Raw genomic sequence first — 17,107 nt, 5'->3', positions numbered from 1 at the left:
TTAAGAATTCTTTATTATCAGTGGCATTTGACAATTTGATTATAATACAACATGGATCTATGTTCGGAGTTCCTTAATCTTTGATATGTATATTCATGTCTTTTGTTAAATTTGGGGAGTTTTCAGACTTTACTTCTTTGAATATTCTCTCTTCTCCTCCCTCTTCTCTCCTGGGATTCCTACAATGGGTACATTGGCATGTTTGATGGTATCCTGTAGTTCTTCAGGCTCTGTTCACTTTTCTTCATTCTTTCTTCTTTCTGCTCTTCAGACTGCACAATTTCAATTCATATCTTCAAGTACACTAATTCTTTTGCCTACTACAGTTTTCTGTTGAATCCCTCAAGGGAATCTTTCATTTCTGTTCCTGTGGTCCTCAGCTCTTTTTGTTTCCTTTTCACAATTCTCATCTCTCTATTCATATTTTCTTTGTGTTTATCTACTGATTTCCTAATTCCCTTTAATTCTTTGTCCATGCTTTTCTTTAGCTCTTTGAATATATTAAGGACTGTATTGTAAAAGTCTTTGGTATATCTCAGGACTGGTCTTTCTCATCAATAGTTTCTAAGCTTTAATTTTCCCCTTTGCCTGGCCTATCACTTCCTGTTTCTTTGTATGTTTTGTAATCTTTTGTTGAAATCTGGACATTTTCATATTTTAATGCATTATTGCTAGAACGTAGACTCTGAGACATCTGTTCCTTAAATTTGTACCCAACTACTGTTATAACAGAGCTTTCCTGGAACGCCAGGCACAACAAAATACCTTCCCCAGTCTTTATAGATTAATCTGTGCTAGTGTTTCCTTCAGGGTTTATCCATGCAGTGAACTTGAAGAATAGCTCAAGCCAACAAGGTTCAGCGGCCCTCTTGATTCTTCCTGATGCTTTCTGTACACATATCTTGTCTTGGATATATGCAGTGGAGCCAGGAATTCACTTGTTTACACAGTTCTATATGTCTCCTCTTCCCTAGGAAACAGTTTCCTTATGCTCCTAGCACTGCACTATAAATCCTACTGCGATAGTTTACAAGTTTAACCTCAGTATTATTGTATAACTTCATGAATTCATGTGTACCACCTCAGTATTGTTGTATAACTTTATGAATTTATGTGTATTTGTGCATATCAACCTTATGAATTTAGGTATGAAATTACCTACTCCTAAAGTATGTAAAAAGCAGGAAGTAAAACAAAATGTCTGCAGCATCTGTCTGCCCCTGGTCATGTCCACAGATCCTGTCCCTGGTCACGTCCGCAGAACAGAACCTCTGCGCGTGTCCCATCTCAGACTTTAAAAGAAATTTCGTACCTTTCCAGTGTTTACTGCCCATTCCCATGGTGACTCCCACCTCACTTACTAGCCTATGTAATCTGGAAACCAAGAATATTCAGGGCTCTGACTGGACAAAGAGTCCTCTGGGTCTGCTGGCAATAAAATTTTGGCCACTTCTCAGAGGCTCAGGTGCTTTCTTGGGTAAACAGAGTTTTCCCTACTTTATATACACCAGCAATCCTCTTCCCCAGGAAGCCATCTGACTACCCTCCCACAGTGATCTGTAGACCTCTGTGAGCTGTCTTCTACACACAGGGCAAGTTCTGGATGTAAAGTATAGACCAGTGTCCTGGTTCAGTCCCTCAGGCCACCTCCAAACAGTCTGGGTTAGACATGCAAGCTCCCATTATGTAGACGAGGATTACACCATGGATCTGCACTGGAGTGTGGGCTGGCTCCACACCCAGTGAGTGAGGGGTGAGGATGGGGACAGCCAAAGCACCACAGAATCCTACTGCTTTAAAGATGCATTGTCTTGCTTCAGTGCGCAACCTTTTTTCCTGCAGTCTGTTTTCTGAGCTCTGAGAAAGATGCTTCTACCAGTTCTTGCTGGGTCTTCAAAACTTCTGTGGGGGAAAAGCTCTGAAGCTAATTCACTCCGCCATCTTGATCAGGGAGGGTATAAAAGGAAGTAATGGATGTACACTTCTGAGATTTGGCCTGTAGGGACAACAGGTCTGCTGCTGACTGCTAACAATCATAAGCCAACGGTCCAGTTTTCCAAGAAACCTGCTGTATGCACATATCAACCGTAGACACTATCATGCCTGAATGCTGATAGTTTCCCACGTTTCTTCATTCCATACAATTTTAACATCCTCACAGCCATGCCCACCCCTCCCCCCATTCAGACATATCCAAGATATATCTTTTCTTTGCAACCTGAGAGACACAACTAATATGCAATTTGTATTTTGGGCCCTACAAAACATTCCTATATACTATCTCTAAATAGCCAAGTGGACATTTAAACTATTATATATATATATACACACCTTTTCTGGAAGATACCAAAACTGGTACAATCTCTCGGTCAAAATAGCCAGCTTTCTGTGCACTCTCTGTCCTGTTCTGGGACACAACTGCGAACTTGTCTTGGTCTTCTCTACTCACGTGACATTTTTTAGCTACATTTTCAGCTAGGGAAGAAACAAAACAAAAAACACTTTCATAAATTCCTTTTGGTTGTTCAAAGTATTCACATTTACACAATGGCAGGATCTGGCCATCTTGCCTTCTTCTGATCAATGTTGCCAGACTGAAAATGGCCAAATGAAGCAATTTTCTTTCTTGTCTTCTATTTTTCTTTTCTCTTCTTCCTTCACTTTTATATAATTCTCAACTTACAGAAATTTCCTTTATTCAGATTCACCAACTATTGATATTTTACCATATTTGCTTCATATTTTTCTCTCTGAACCACCTGGGAATTTGACACATCATGTATGCTCCTTTACATTTTCACTTGTGCATATATTTCACAAAAACAAGGATATTCTCTTATATAACCACAGTAATCAAAACCAGGAAATTAATTTAGATATAATACTATTATCTAATCCTTGCTCCACATTGAAGTTTCATCTATTGTTCCAATGATGTCTATTTTATGTTCAATGCAGGATCAAATACTCATTTAATTGTCAATCTCTTCAGTTTCCATTTATCTGGAACAGTTCCTCAGACTATCTTTGTGTTTCTTGATGGTATTTTGAAAAAGCATGAGCCAGTTCTTTTGTCAAATGTCCTCCAAACTAGATTTGTCTTATGTTTCCTAAATATTACATTAATATTATGCCAAAAGTCAGGTATGCCACACAATGGTGATGGTATTTATCAGCTTACCTCAGCTTACCACTTGGCTGAAGTGATGGCCACAAGGTTTTTCCATGGTAAAATTAGCATTTTTCCATTCATAATTAAACTCAGACACTAATAGGTTGAAAGTGAACAGATGGAAAAAGATTTTCCAGGCAAACAGTAACAAAAAAGAGCTGGTTAGCTATACTAATATCAGAGTAAACAGATAAGTCAAATGCTGTTATGAGAGACAAAAAAGGATGCTATATGTTAATACAACGTGCAGGCCCCGGAGCAGCCCAGTGTCAGGCTAGCCCCTTCCTCCAGGCAGTCACTGGCCCTGAGGCCGGGCGCGAGGGGAGAAGACAGCTGGGCTGGCAGCACATGCTGCTTCCTGCCCCACACACCACCTTCCCATGTCCCTTTGTAAAGAGTATTTTTTTTTAACACCAGGGATGGGTTGGACAGTCAATTTCTAAACCCATTTTGGTACTGACTCCTGGCCCAGCCCACAACCCCCACCTTGCATGGGTGCACACGTGTGTGTGCATACACTTGACTGGGCACTGCACTGGGCACCAAGGACAGGATCCCACCCAGCTGCGTGTTAGGGCCTGGGGGCACTCAGGATGGATTTCCCTGAAGACTGTACCTTGGGATTTCCTTGTCCTCCATTTTGTTAAAATTGGCACTGTTTTAATATTAAAAATACTGATTTTCAATATTGAAAATAAAAGCATTTAATATCTCTTAGAGAGTAAAAAAAAAGTGAAAGGAAAAATAGACACCTCTACAATAATAGTTGGAGACTTCAATAAACCACTCTCTTCAATGACAGATTATCTAAACGAAAGATCAATAATGAAACAGAGTGCACGGGTAATTCCGTGGTTAGAATGCCCACCTTCCATGCGGGAGACCTGGGTTCGATTCCCAGACCATGCACCCCCCCCCCAAAAAAGAAAAAGAAACAGAGAATGTGAATAATATGATAAGTAAATTAGACCTAACAGACATGTACTGAATAATGTACCCCAAAACAGCAGGATGTACATTTCTCTAGTATACATAAATCATTCTCCAGGACAGAACACATGTCGGGTCACAAAACTGGTCTCTGTAAATTTAGAAAAACAGAAATTAAACAAACCATCTACTCTACTCTGACCATAATGGAATGAAGCTGGAAATCAATAATAGGCAGAGAAATGGAATATTCACAAATATATGAAAGTTAAATATCACTCTAACACACAATCGGTGGGTCAAAGAAGAAAGTGCAAGGGAAATCAGTTAATATCTTGAAACAAATACAAACGAGGACATAACATATTGCAGGGAAGGCAGTGCCATCAGGTTTTTCTAGTGCCATCAGGTTTACATTTAGGTCTTTTATTTTATTTCTTCTATTTTAAATGTGTTTAGGGCTAAAAACTTCCCACTCAGTACTGCCTTCCCTGCAATGTGTTATGTCCTCGTTTGTATTTGTTTCAAGATATTAACTGATTTCCCTTGCACTTTCTTCTTTGACCCACCGATTGTGTGTTAGAGTGATATTTAACTTTCATATATTTGTGAATATTCCATTTCTCTGCCTATTATTGATTTTATTGGATGAAATGGAAAACTTCCTAGAAAGACACAAACAGTGTGAGGTAAACAGTTTAGCAGCTGGCTCCTCAGGAAGCTAAGTATAGAACTGCCATATGATCCAGCAATCCTGCTACTAGGTATATACCGAGAACTGAAAGCAGGGATGCGAACAAACATTTGCAAACGAATGTTCATAGCGGCATTATTCATAATTGCCAAAAGATGGAGGCAACCCAAATATTTATCAATTGGTGGATGGATAAACAAAATGTAGTGTATACATATGATGAAACATTATTCGGTAGTGAGACAGAATGAAGTCCTGATGTATGTGAAAGCATGAATGACCTTGAGAACATTATGCGGAGTAAAAAAAAGCCAGATGCAAAAGGTTTCAACTGATATGATCTCACTGATATGAACTAATTACACTAAGCTAACACAGAGAGGCAGAATCTAGAATACAGGTTACTAGGGTATAAACTAAGGGGAGAGGATGGGAGCTGATACTTAATCTGTACAGAATTTCTATTTAGATTGATCATAAAAGGTTTGGAATGGATGGTGTTGATGATAGCACATCATTACAAATGGAATTAACAGCACTGAATTATGTATGTGGATGTGGTTGAAAGGTGAAGTTTTGGGTCATGTATGTTCCAGAAGTTAGAAAATAAAACATGAGATTGTTTGAAACAGTGACCCCTGTTGTGGATGATGAACTGAAGTGAGTAGTACAAAATTGTTATTTCATGAATTATGACAAATGTTAGACACTAATACAAAGTGTTTATAAGGGTGGTATATGCAGAACAAATGCACCTACTGTAAACTAAGAACTATAGCTGATAGTGATATTTTAATATTCTTCCATCAGCTGTATAAGCAAAGGAACCAGATTAATGAAAAGTTCAGCAATAAGGGAATATATGAGAACTCTATTTTTTACAGGATTTTTCTGCAAACTTACAACTTCTTCAATTGAAAAAATATATTTAAAAAAACAATATCCTCATGCCAGAGACCAGAGTTCAATTCCCAGAGCCTGCCCATGACAAAAAAAAACAATATCCTAAGTGAAAGAAACCAGACAAAAAGTACTACATATTGTATGTTTCCATTTACATAAAATTTAAACATAAATAAATCTAGAGACAGATGCAGTTTAGTGGTTATGTAGGGCTGGGGAAGGACAGTGGTACTAAGAGGTGACTGCTAAAGGATATGGGACTTTTCTTTTTGGAGTAATGAAAATGTTCTAAAATTGATTATGGTAATGAATGCACAACTCTATGAGTATATTAAAAACTACAATCTGAGGGGAAATTAAGAAAAAAATTCCACTTACAATTGCAACCAAAAGAATAAAATATTCAGGAATAAATTTAACTAAGGATACAAAAGACCTATGCAAAGAAAACTATAAAATTGCTAAAGAAATCACAGAAGACCTAAATAACTGGAAGGGCATACCATGTTCATGGATTAGAAGACTAAATTGATTTATAGATTAAATACAATACTAATTAAAATCCCAAAAACTTACTTTTCAGAAATAGAAAAACCAATAGCCAAATTTATCTATCTGGAAGGGCGGTGTGCCCCGAATAGCTAAAAATATCCTGAGAAAGAAAAATGAAGTCAGAGGTCTCATACCACCTGACTTAAAGGCATATTATGAAGCTACACTGGTCAAAACAGCATGGTACTGGCATAAAGATAGATATACTAACCGATGGAATCAAGTAGAGTGTTCAGATACAGACTCTTTCAATTAGGGACAATTGATCTTTCATAAGGCAACCAAGCCAACTCACCTGGGACAGAACAGTCTCTTCAATAAATGGTACCTAGAAAACTGGATTATCTACATGCAAAAGAATGAAAGAAGATCTATATCTAACACCCTATACAAAAATTATCCATCTAATAATGGAGGCGGTTTCCTAGACCTGACATGCAAAGAATGAGCATTGAAGAAAGAACGAAATGGGAACCCCTCAAAATTAAACACTTTTGTGCATCAAAGAACTTCATCGAGACAGCCTACACAATGGGAGACAGTATTTGGAAACGATATATCAGATAAAGGTCTAGTATCCAGAAAATATAAAGAGATTATTCAATTCAACAAAAAAATGACAGACAACCCAATTACAAAATGGGGAAAAGACATGAACACCTCTCAGAAGAGGAAACACAAATGGCTAAAAGGCATATGAAAAGATGCTCAACTTCCCTGGCTATTAGGGAAATGCAAATCAAAACCACAATGAGATATCATCCTACACCCACTAGAATGGCCATTATCAATAAAACAGAAAACAACAAGTGCTGGAGAGGATGTGGAGCAAGAGGCACACTTTGTGGAAGTGGAAGGCAGCTTGGCGGTTGGTTCCTCAGGAAGCTAACTGCCATATGACCTGGTAATACCATTGCTAGGTGTCTGCTCAGAGGACATGAGGGCAAGGACACAAACAGACATTTGCACATCAATGTTTATAGCAACATTGTTTACAATTGCCAAGAGATGGAAACAGCCAAAATGTCCATCAACAGACTAGTGGCTAAACAAGCTGTGGTATATACATACAATGGAATATTATGCAAAAAAAACTGTAAGACAGAATAAAGTTATGAAGTATGCGACAACGTGGATGGACCTTAAGGACATTATGCTGAGTGAGATTAGCCAGAAACAAAAGGATAAATACTGCATGGTCTCACTGATACAAACTGACATTAGTGAATGAACTTGGAGAATTTCAGTTAAGAACAGAGACCATCAGGAGATAGAAATAGGACAGATATTGGGTAACTAGAGCTGAAGGGATACAGATTGTGCAAAGGGACTGACTGTAAAAATTCAGAAATGGATAGCACGATACTACCTAACTGTAATACAAAAATGTTAGTACACTGAATGAAGCTGAACGTGGGAATGATAGAGGGAGGAGGGCTGGCAGCACAAATGAAACCAGAAGGAAAGATATACAATAAAGACTACGATGGTATAATCTAGGAATGCCTACAGTGTATAATGATAGTGACTAAATGTACAAATTTAAAAATGTTTTTGCATGAGGAATAACAAAGGAATGTCATTACTGCAGGGTGTTAAAAATACATGGTAATCCATATTTTAAAATTTTAACTTATGTATGAGACTAAAGCAAAAAAAATGTCTATTTGGTACAAAATTTATATTTTGACTAGCATTATTTCCTAATATAACTTATGTGGACAGTTTAATTGAACACCCTAAGTACATGGAACCTTGAGTAGGGCATGAGATTTTGTAGGTTTGTCCAGAATGATGCCCCAATAAATCCCAGAGTGATTTGAACAGTGAATAAAAATATTTGCAAAGTCCCCTTGGGGGAATGGTAAGAAAGGGGGAAAATTCAACTTCCCCATGTGGAGAATTCCAGATATTCTCACAAGCAGTGGGGACAACCAAAGCAATAGGCCAAGCCCTCAATCTTGGGGTTTGTTCATATGAAGCTTAACCCCACAAAGGACAGGCTAAGCCTAATTAAAATTAGGCCTAAGACTCACCCCCAAGAGAACATTTTTTGTTGCTCAGATGTGGCCTCTCTCTCTTAGCCAACATGACAAACAAACTCACTGCCCTCCCCCTCTCTATATGGGACATGACTCCCAGGTATGTAAACCTTCCTGGCAACATGGGACAGAAACCCTAGAATGAGCTGGGACTCAGCATTAAGGGATTGAGAAAACCTTCTCAACCAAAAGTAGGAAGAGAGAAAATGGGACAAAATGAACTGTCGATGACTGAGAGATTTCAAACAGAGTTGAGAGGTTAGCCTGGAGGTTATTCTTACGCATTATATAGATATCACACCTTTTTAGTTAAGGTATATTGGAGAAGCTGCAGGGAAGTGCCTGAAAATGTAGAGCTGTGTTCCAGTAGTCATGTTTCTTGAAGATGACTGTATAATGACATGGTTTTCGCAATGTGACTCTGTGATTGTGAAAACCTTGTGTCTGATGCTCCTTTTATCTACCTTATGGACAGATGAGTAAAACATATGGATTACAAAACAAATGCAAAAAAAAAAAAACTACTGACTGCAGTATGGATAGATGAGAAAAAAACAAAGATAAACAATAAATAAATAATGGGTGGGGATAAAGGGTAAAAAATTGGGTACACTGAAATACTAGTGGTCAATGAGAGGCAAGGGGTATGGGATGTATGGGACGTATGAGATTTTTTCTTTTTTCTTTTTTTTTACATGGGCAGGCACCAGGAATCGAACCTGGGTCTCCAGCATGGCAGGTAAGAACTCTGCCTGCTGAGCCACCATGGCCTGCCCTTTCTTATTTCATTTTATTTCTTTTTTCTGGAGTGATGCCAATGTTCTAAGAATGATCCTGATGATGATTACAACTGTGATGAATACACAACTGTGATGATATTGTGAGCCACTGACTGTATACCATGGGTGGACTGTATGTGTATGAAGATTTCTCAATAAAAATATTAAAAAAAAAAAATCTGCCACTAACTACACTTTGAATGTATTGTTTGGTAAGTGAATATATTCAATACAACTGTTTTTCCTAACTTTCTTTTTTTTTTTTTTTGCATGGGCAGGCACCAGGAATCGAACCTGGGTCTCAGGCATGGCAGATAAGAACTCTGCCACTGAACCACCATTGCCTGCCCTCAATAAAACTGCTTTTTGAAAAGAAAGATAAATTCCATTAATATCATTAACTATTTTTGATGATTGAATGGTCTAAGATTTGTGCAGTGGGAGCCCCTTTAAAGCTGGCTCATGTCCTTCTGACATGTCCCATGGTGCTTAGCACTTCCTCTTGGGCACTTTTGTCCCAGCCCTGGGATGGGCCATTTCTAGAAAGAACCCAGGGTTCCTTTTAGAGGAGAATGGTATTCTGAAACAAAGATCTGGGTGTTAAAACTATTATTACTGGTTATGTCATTGTTCCTAGGCCTATTCAGTAGGAATTTTTATATATACATACAACCAATACTTTATATATAGATATACACTGAATGTGATACCTTGGGTTCTTATTGATATCTCTGAATGCAATCTAACAACAAAAGCAACATTCTTCCCTCTTTCCATACCTATAATTCCCTTCCACAATAGTGAGAAACTTGGCTCCCATTATCCTCAAGATATTTACTCATTTGTTCAAGCTTAAGTATATACAAAAGATGATTGAAGCATTTGCTAAACCATGTCCTGGGGAAAAGCAAATTTAATAACTAAAGCTCAATTATTTGTTTACAGCTTTTTTTAAAAATGAGAATAAAATATATAAAGTGAAATGCAAAAAGTTAGTGTTCAATTCAATGAGTTTTGACAAATCCATAAAACCATATATCCCATATATATAATATTTCCATTACCCCCTTCCCAATTTACTTCTCCCTCAGGCAAATAATGGTCTTCTCTCTTCACCATAGATTTTAAATGCAATTCAGCTTCTTTTGCTCTGCATTGCTTGAAGGCTTCATCCATGTCGTTGTGTATAAAAGTTTTTTGTTTTTTTTAATTGCCAAGTAGTATTCACGGTATGAATAAACCACTATTTGATATGCCTTCTCCTGCTGGTACATAATAGGGCTGTCTCCAGCTTTCGGCTATTATAAATAAAGCTGCTAAAGACTTGTTTGTACAAAGTTTTTTTGTGATGAGTGTTTTCATTTCTCTTTGGTAAATAAATGGAGTGGAGTTGCGGGGTTATGGGTAGGAGTAGGGTTAACATTTTAAGAAACTATCAAATCTTCTTCCAAAGTGGTTGTATCATTTTACACTCCTGGCTGCAACATTTAAGAGTTTTTACTTCTCTACATCCTTGCTAACATTTGGTGTTTTCAGTAATTTTACCATTCTACAGGTGTGCAGCTGTATCTTAGTTTGCACTTGCACTTCCCTTATTGGTAATGTTGAACACCTTTTCATATGCTTATTGGGCAATTATATAGCATCCTTTGTGAAATATTTGTAGCCCACTTTTCAACGGATTATTTTTCTTTTTATTATTATTATTGTAGGAGTTATTCATATATTCTTGATACAAGTCCTCCATCAAGTATGTATACTGCAAATATTGTCTCCCAATCTGTGGCTTCATTATTCATTTTCTTTCTGTTTTTAATTCGTGCTTTATTTACAATGTATGTCAACCCAGATCCCACTTAGTGACTTTACTGACAAGATGCACAATTTATTTCAGATAGTACCTTATTTTTTACAGTACAATTATCAACATCAACTTCTCAGTTGACATATAGTTTCATAAAAGTGTTTCATTAATATGTATTTGTGTTTTGCACTTTGTGTATGGCAGGTACTGTTCGAAGGTATTTATATATTTTAACTCATTTTATCTTTACAGCTGCTCTATGATATAGGTTAACCATTACATATAGTTATGTACATATTTGGCAGAAAATATGTTTTTATTCTACCTGAGTTAATCTGATACTAAAGAAAAAACTAAGAAATACCCATTTCTTTAAAAATAGATAACGATATAAATAATTCAGAGGTCACCTCTACCTGAAATTAAAAAGTTAAACTAATGAACTAATTTTTTTCTCATGTCCTAAATATTATAACAAGGTAATTTTATCATGCCTTAAGATTTGAAAGATATTGATCATACAAAGATTAAAAAACACCTCTGAGATTCACAAAATTTGCATTACTAAAAGTTAATAAAGATTATGAGAGCACAACTGAGAACTGAAAGAAGTGTATTTAAAAATCCCTAAGTCATACCTATATATATATCTATTCTTAAAAACTGCCTTCAAGGAAAAAAGAGCTTGATTCTATTACTTTTCTTAACAGTGCTTTTGATAAGCAGAGGTTTTTAATTTTTAAGAAGTTTAATCAAAATTTTATTTTATGGTTATTGCTTTTTATGGTTATATCTTATTTTTACTTAGCTCCAAGTTTGGAAGCTATTCTCTCATGTTTTCTTCTAGAAGTTTCATAGCTTTAACCTTTATGTTTAAGTCCTTGAGCCATCACTAATTAATTCTTTTGCATAGTGGTGAGGTAAGGGTTGAGGTGCATCTTCTCCAAATGATGAACAAAGTAATCTGTTGTTCTAGCACCATCCATTGGAAAGGCTTTACCTTACCCATTTCATTACATTAGTGTTTTTGGTGAAAATCAACTGACAATATAAATCTGAGTCTATTTCTGAATTTTCTACTCTGTTCCACTGGTTAACTTGTTTATCCTTATGTCAAAACTATACCGTCTTAATGATCACAGCTTTACATTAAGTGTTAGAAGCAAGAACCAGCAGATACCAGCCACATACCTTCCTAGCGACCGGGTTATCCTAGATGCTGGTGGCCTTTCTTCAGAGGACAGGTATAACCCTGTTGATGCCTTAATTTGGATATTTTCATGGCCTAAGAACTGTAAATTTGTAACCTAATAAATCCCCTTCATAAAAGCCAACCCATTTCTAGTAGATTGCATTTCAGCACCTTTAGTAAATCAAAATACTCCACTTCTAACATTCTTGGTAATTAAGAACTCACAAAGTGGAAAGGGAATATTGTTACATACAGTTCAGTTCATAAAAGAGGAATGATGCCTGTCACTAAGGTACAAAAGCAGTTAGGGGATGGTCTCTGTTCTTAAGAATCTAAGAAACAGATTATTATATGATGTTCTAGTTTGCTAGCTGCCAGAATATGATATACCAGAAACAGAAGGCTTTTTAAAATGTTGTCAGTTTATAGTTCTAAAGTCAAGATAACATCCCAATTAAAACAAGTCTATAGAAATGTCCAATCTAAGGCATCCAGGAAAAAATTCCTTGGTTCAAGAAGGCTGATGACGTTCAAGATTCCTCTCTAGGCCGGAAGGGCACATAGCAAAGTCTGTTAGCTTTCTCTTTCAGCTTCTTGTTTCATGAAGCTCCCCAGGAGGCGTTTTCCTTCATCTCCAAAAGTCGCTGGCTGGTGGACTCTGTTTCATGGTTCTGTGGCATTCTCTGCTCTCAGAATCTCATGGCTTTCTCTCTTATTGTTCTCTAGCTTTCTCCAAAGTGCTTCTTCTTTTAAAGGATTCCAGTAAAACCATCAGACCTGGAATGGCTGGAGAAACGTCTCCACCTAATCAAGTTTAATACCCACACTTGATTGAGTCACATCTCCATGGAGATAAGCTAATTAAAGTTTCCAACATACAGTACCGAATAGGGATTAGAAGAAACTGTTGCTCCCATAAGGTTGATTAGGATTAAAATCTGGCTTTTCTAGGGTACATAAACCTTTTCAAACCAGCACATATGATACATATTACATATCTCAATACACATGTACTATTTATAGTATCAATATATATTTCTTTAACCTTTTTCAGTTCATATATTCTTGGCCATATCTAACTCACCTGTAACACCCATGTGATAGTTATGAAATGCATCTGTAAGACCATCACAGAGGATACTATCACTTAGTGATGTCTCACCCATCTTTATTCCTGTTCTCAAGTGAACCAAGTGAGGAGCCTGGAAACAAGAAATGAAAATGATTAAAGTTTGCCTCATTGCGTCCTCAGTCTACCCAGCTGCCCTGTGACTCTTCTCCCTTCTTCCTGCCCATTCTCCTCCTCCTCCGAGGCCCAGGGCATGAAGACACTGGAATCTGCAGACTCCTATACCCTGCCAACTCTTGGGATCCCATTATTCTCTTACCTACCTATTTCCATTTCTGTATCAAAATTTATCCATCCTATGTATTATTTCCTTAAGAACTCCATTTATTGAAATCAGAAAGAAAGATAGATGATAAAGACCAAGATGGTACAATCTAGGAATGCCTACAGTGGGGACAACGAAAGCAAGAGGCTGAGCCCCCAGTCTTGGGGTTTGTTCACATGAAACTTAACCCCACAAAGAACAGGTCAAGTCTACTTAAAATTAGGCCTAAGATTCACCCCCAAGAGAACATTTTTTTGTTGCTCAGATGTGGCCTCTCTCTCTCAGCCAACAAAACAAGCTAACTCACTGCCATCCCCCTGTCTACATGAGACATGACTCCCAGGGGTGTGGACCTTCCTGGCAACATGGGAGAGAAATCCTAGAATGAGCTGGGACTCAGCATCAAGGGATTGAGAAAACCTTCTCGACTGAAAGGGGGTAGAGTGAAATGAGACAAAATAAAGTGTCAATGGCTGAGAGATTGCACACAGAGTAGAAACGTTATCCTGTAGGTTATTCTTACACATTAAATAAATATCACCTTGTTGGTCAAGGTGTAATGAAGAGGCAGGAGGGAACTTCCTGAAAATGTAGAGCTGTGTTCCAGTAGCCATGTTTCTTGAAGATGATTGTATAATGATGTAGCTTTCCCAATGTGACTGTGTGACTGTGAAAACCTTGTGTCTGATGCTCCTTTTATCTATGTTATCAACAGACAAGTAAAACATATGGAATAAAAATAAATAATAGGGGCAACAAATATTAAAATAAATTTAATAGATTGAAATGCTAGTGATCAATGAAAGGGAAGGGCAAGGGGTATGGTGTTGAAACAGTATGTATGAGCTTTTTTCTGTTGTCTTTTATTTCTTTTTCTGAATTGATGCAAATGTTCTAGGAAATGATCATGATGATGAATATGCAACTATGTGATAATATTGTGAATTACTGATCATATATATATATGTAGAACAGAATGATCGCATGTTGAGAACGTTTGTGTTTGTTTGTTGTTATATTTCTTTTATTCAAAAATTAATTTTTAAAAAAAAGAATTCCATTTATTATTTCCAAAGAGGCCACTAGTCATCTGTCAAATAAAGTTCATCTAAGGGCTTCAAAGAGGCTAACAATGTACGACATATTTTAATGAAAAACATGATGTCCACAGTGAGGGTATCTAAGTCGCCTGATTGACTGGCAGGGAAGGACTTCCGGGTAGGGATTGCTCTTAACTCCCACTGACTCAATAGGAACTATAATAGAGTAGACAGAGCATTGGAATTGATCCAGAAGAGCTGTTTTTTAATCCCAGCTCTAGGCCTCACTTACTTTTTTTCTGAAAACTAAGAACCACCAACAGTGTGAGGGTTACTGAAGCAAGACTGAACAAGACTGCATGTATAAAAGCACCTGGTAAAGCATTACACAGATCATTGTATGCTCCAGCAATCTCCCATCAAAATCACACTGATGGTGTTTGCTACCTCCAGCCTGCTGAGGCTCTGCCATGGCTGGGTTGAATCAGCCTATGCCAAGAGGATCCCCAGGTCAGAAATTGAGCTGCCTCGGTGGGAAGCCGAAGATATAGTGTTTTTTCACTGCAGTTCCAATTTGAGAGCTGGAGCTTGGCAAAACAAATCCCATCTGGTAAACCTCCTGCAGAAGGGCATGGCATCATCCAATATCTGTCAACAAAGTTGGCCCTTGGATCCTGATGGTCATTTGCAGCAGGGTAAATGGCAATATATGTTTCTGACTTTTCCTCACAGAGAGAAAGAAATTTAAAAACAGGACAGTAACTGACTAATGCTATGGCTTTAATTCAGTAAATATTTTATGCATCAGTAACAATATTTTAGAAAAAATATAATCTGCTTCAGTTGTGGTGGCGGACCTGTGCCTCCCAACCAATTTGAGGATTATTAAAATTCAGGTACGGGGGCAGGTACCAGGGTAGTTCAATGGTAGAATTCTTAACTGCCATGCAGGAGAACCAGGTTGGAGTCCTAGTCCATGAACCCTTCCCTGCCGCGAAAAATTTAAAAATAATTAAAAAAAAAAAACGGTGCTACAATAATGGAACAATCACCTAGAAAAAGAATGAAATATGAGCCCAACATACTGCATACAAAAATAAAAAATCAGGTCGGGATCAAGGGTAAATTTGTTCTTTATGTTTGTTTACTGTCTGAGTCGAGCATGAGATACATTTGCTCTGTTATGGCATGGAAATGAGTTCAGTGAGAGGTCAGTGAGAGCCATCTCTTCAGAGGCCTTACCTGGCTCATATTTTCCATGCCTCCTGCAACCACAATGCTGGAGTCTCCTAACCCTACTGACTGGGCTGCGAGGCACACAGCTTTTAGGCCAGACCCGCAGATCATCTGGCAGCTCCATGCTGGAACACTATAGGGGATTCCTGCATCCACGCTGGCTTTTCGCGTTGGATTCTGCCCACATCCTGGAAGAAGGAACAAAGTTCTCTTAGCAATCAAGCAGAAAGATAAAATGTCAGAATGAAAATGTATGCAAAATCAAGAGATTGCCAACTGGATCTCCTGAGGCCAGCTCAGTGCCCAACAGAGGCAGAAAGTCCTGTACATAGCCAATACGTTACACAGTCTAACCCTTGAAGACACACTGGCTTCGGCTGCTCTCTGCTGATTTTATAGATAGAAGCTTTCTCCCGATTCTCCCAAAGAAGTTACTAATTCCTTAAGAAGGAACTGTTTTTTTTCACCTTTTCATGTGGCCTGAATAAGCACACACTCAGGGGAGAACTCAGACCTAACTGGTGTTTCTAACTAGGGCTACTGCACCAGGATCACGGCCTCATAAGACACCTGGGAAGATAAGAGGCACTGTTAAAGAAGATGATATCTGGCCAAGAAACACTCCCTTTCTTGCTTATTATTCAGTACATCATGACTGGATGGCCCATGATATGTACAAAATCGAAACTCACAAATACCTTTCTATAATTCAACGGTGGGAACTTCCTTTAGGAAATGGGGTTAAAAAAGCATTACATGCAAAGTCGTGAGGCATGCAACTATATGAATGAACATGTGGGATATTTGGTGAGACAAAATAAGCCAGAAACAAAAGAACAATAATGGTATGGTCGCCTTTAGAAAATGCTTATAAGAAAAGAGGAGACTAGATTAAAAGCTTTTAGAACAGACACATTATGCCCAGAATAGTGATTATTATTTCTGGATTCTGAGAGGCTTTTATATATATATAATCTGATATTTACAGATAGAATGAAGCCGAACGGGTTGGGGTTAAAGTTGTTCAGAACACAGCGGCAAGGAAGACAGTGCCTATCTTTTAGAACCACACATACTCTGTGAGACCAATGGAAGAAAGGTTTATTTGGTCTGGAACTGAAATTTTCTACAGTGCATAATCTAACTCAACCTATCTGTATAGCTCATTTGAACAAATGAAACACAAGGAGCACAGAATAAAAGAGAGGTCCTTTAATCCTGTATAGAATACTGTAATGCCTGAATAAATCCTAGAATATATTAAGCTTATAATCAAAAAGTATTGGCAAAGTCCCCTGATCAATGGGAGAAAGAATATGGAACTATTAAATCTTACCATCAGGAATCCCCTGATACTGTGTCAAACTTT

The 17,107-nt window shown here is 37.6% G+C and overlaps 1 protein-coding gene across 2 annotated transcripts in view; it reads right to left on the bottom strand.

Moving 5' to 3' along the window:
• Window positions 1–17,107, bottom strand: part of ACAT2 (acetyl-CoA acetyltransferase 2) — a 41,409-nt gene that overhangs the window by 6,324 nt on the left and 17,978 nt on the right. For both annotated transcript variants that reach the window (XM_077120762.1, XM_077120761.1), the window contains exons 3-5: window positions 15,745–15,926; window positions 13,153–13,270; window positions 2,332–2,475 (exon numbers count right to left, since the gene is read on the bottom strand). In XM_077120762.1, coding sequence (XP_076976877.1) covers window positions 2,332–2,475; window positions 13,153–13,270; window positions 15,745–15,926 — 444 coding nt within the window. The remainder of the gene's footprint in view (window positions 1–2,331; window positions 2,476–13,152; window positions 13,271–15,744; window positions 15,927–17,107) is intronic.

This window comes from Tamandua tetradactyla, chromosome 11 (assembly GCF_023851605.1).
Source record: "Tamandua tetradactyla isolate mTamTet1 chromosome 11, mTamTet1.pri, whole genome shotgun sequence".
In the NCBI taxonomy this organism is placed as follows: Eukaryota; Metazoa; Chordata; class Mammalia; order Pilosa; family Myrmecophagidae; genus Tamandua; species Tamandua tetradactyla.
Note: the sequence above shows the minus strand (reverse complement) of the source record. Positions and strands in the feature narration are given on the sequence as shown.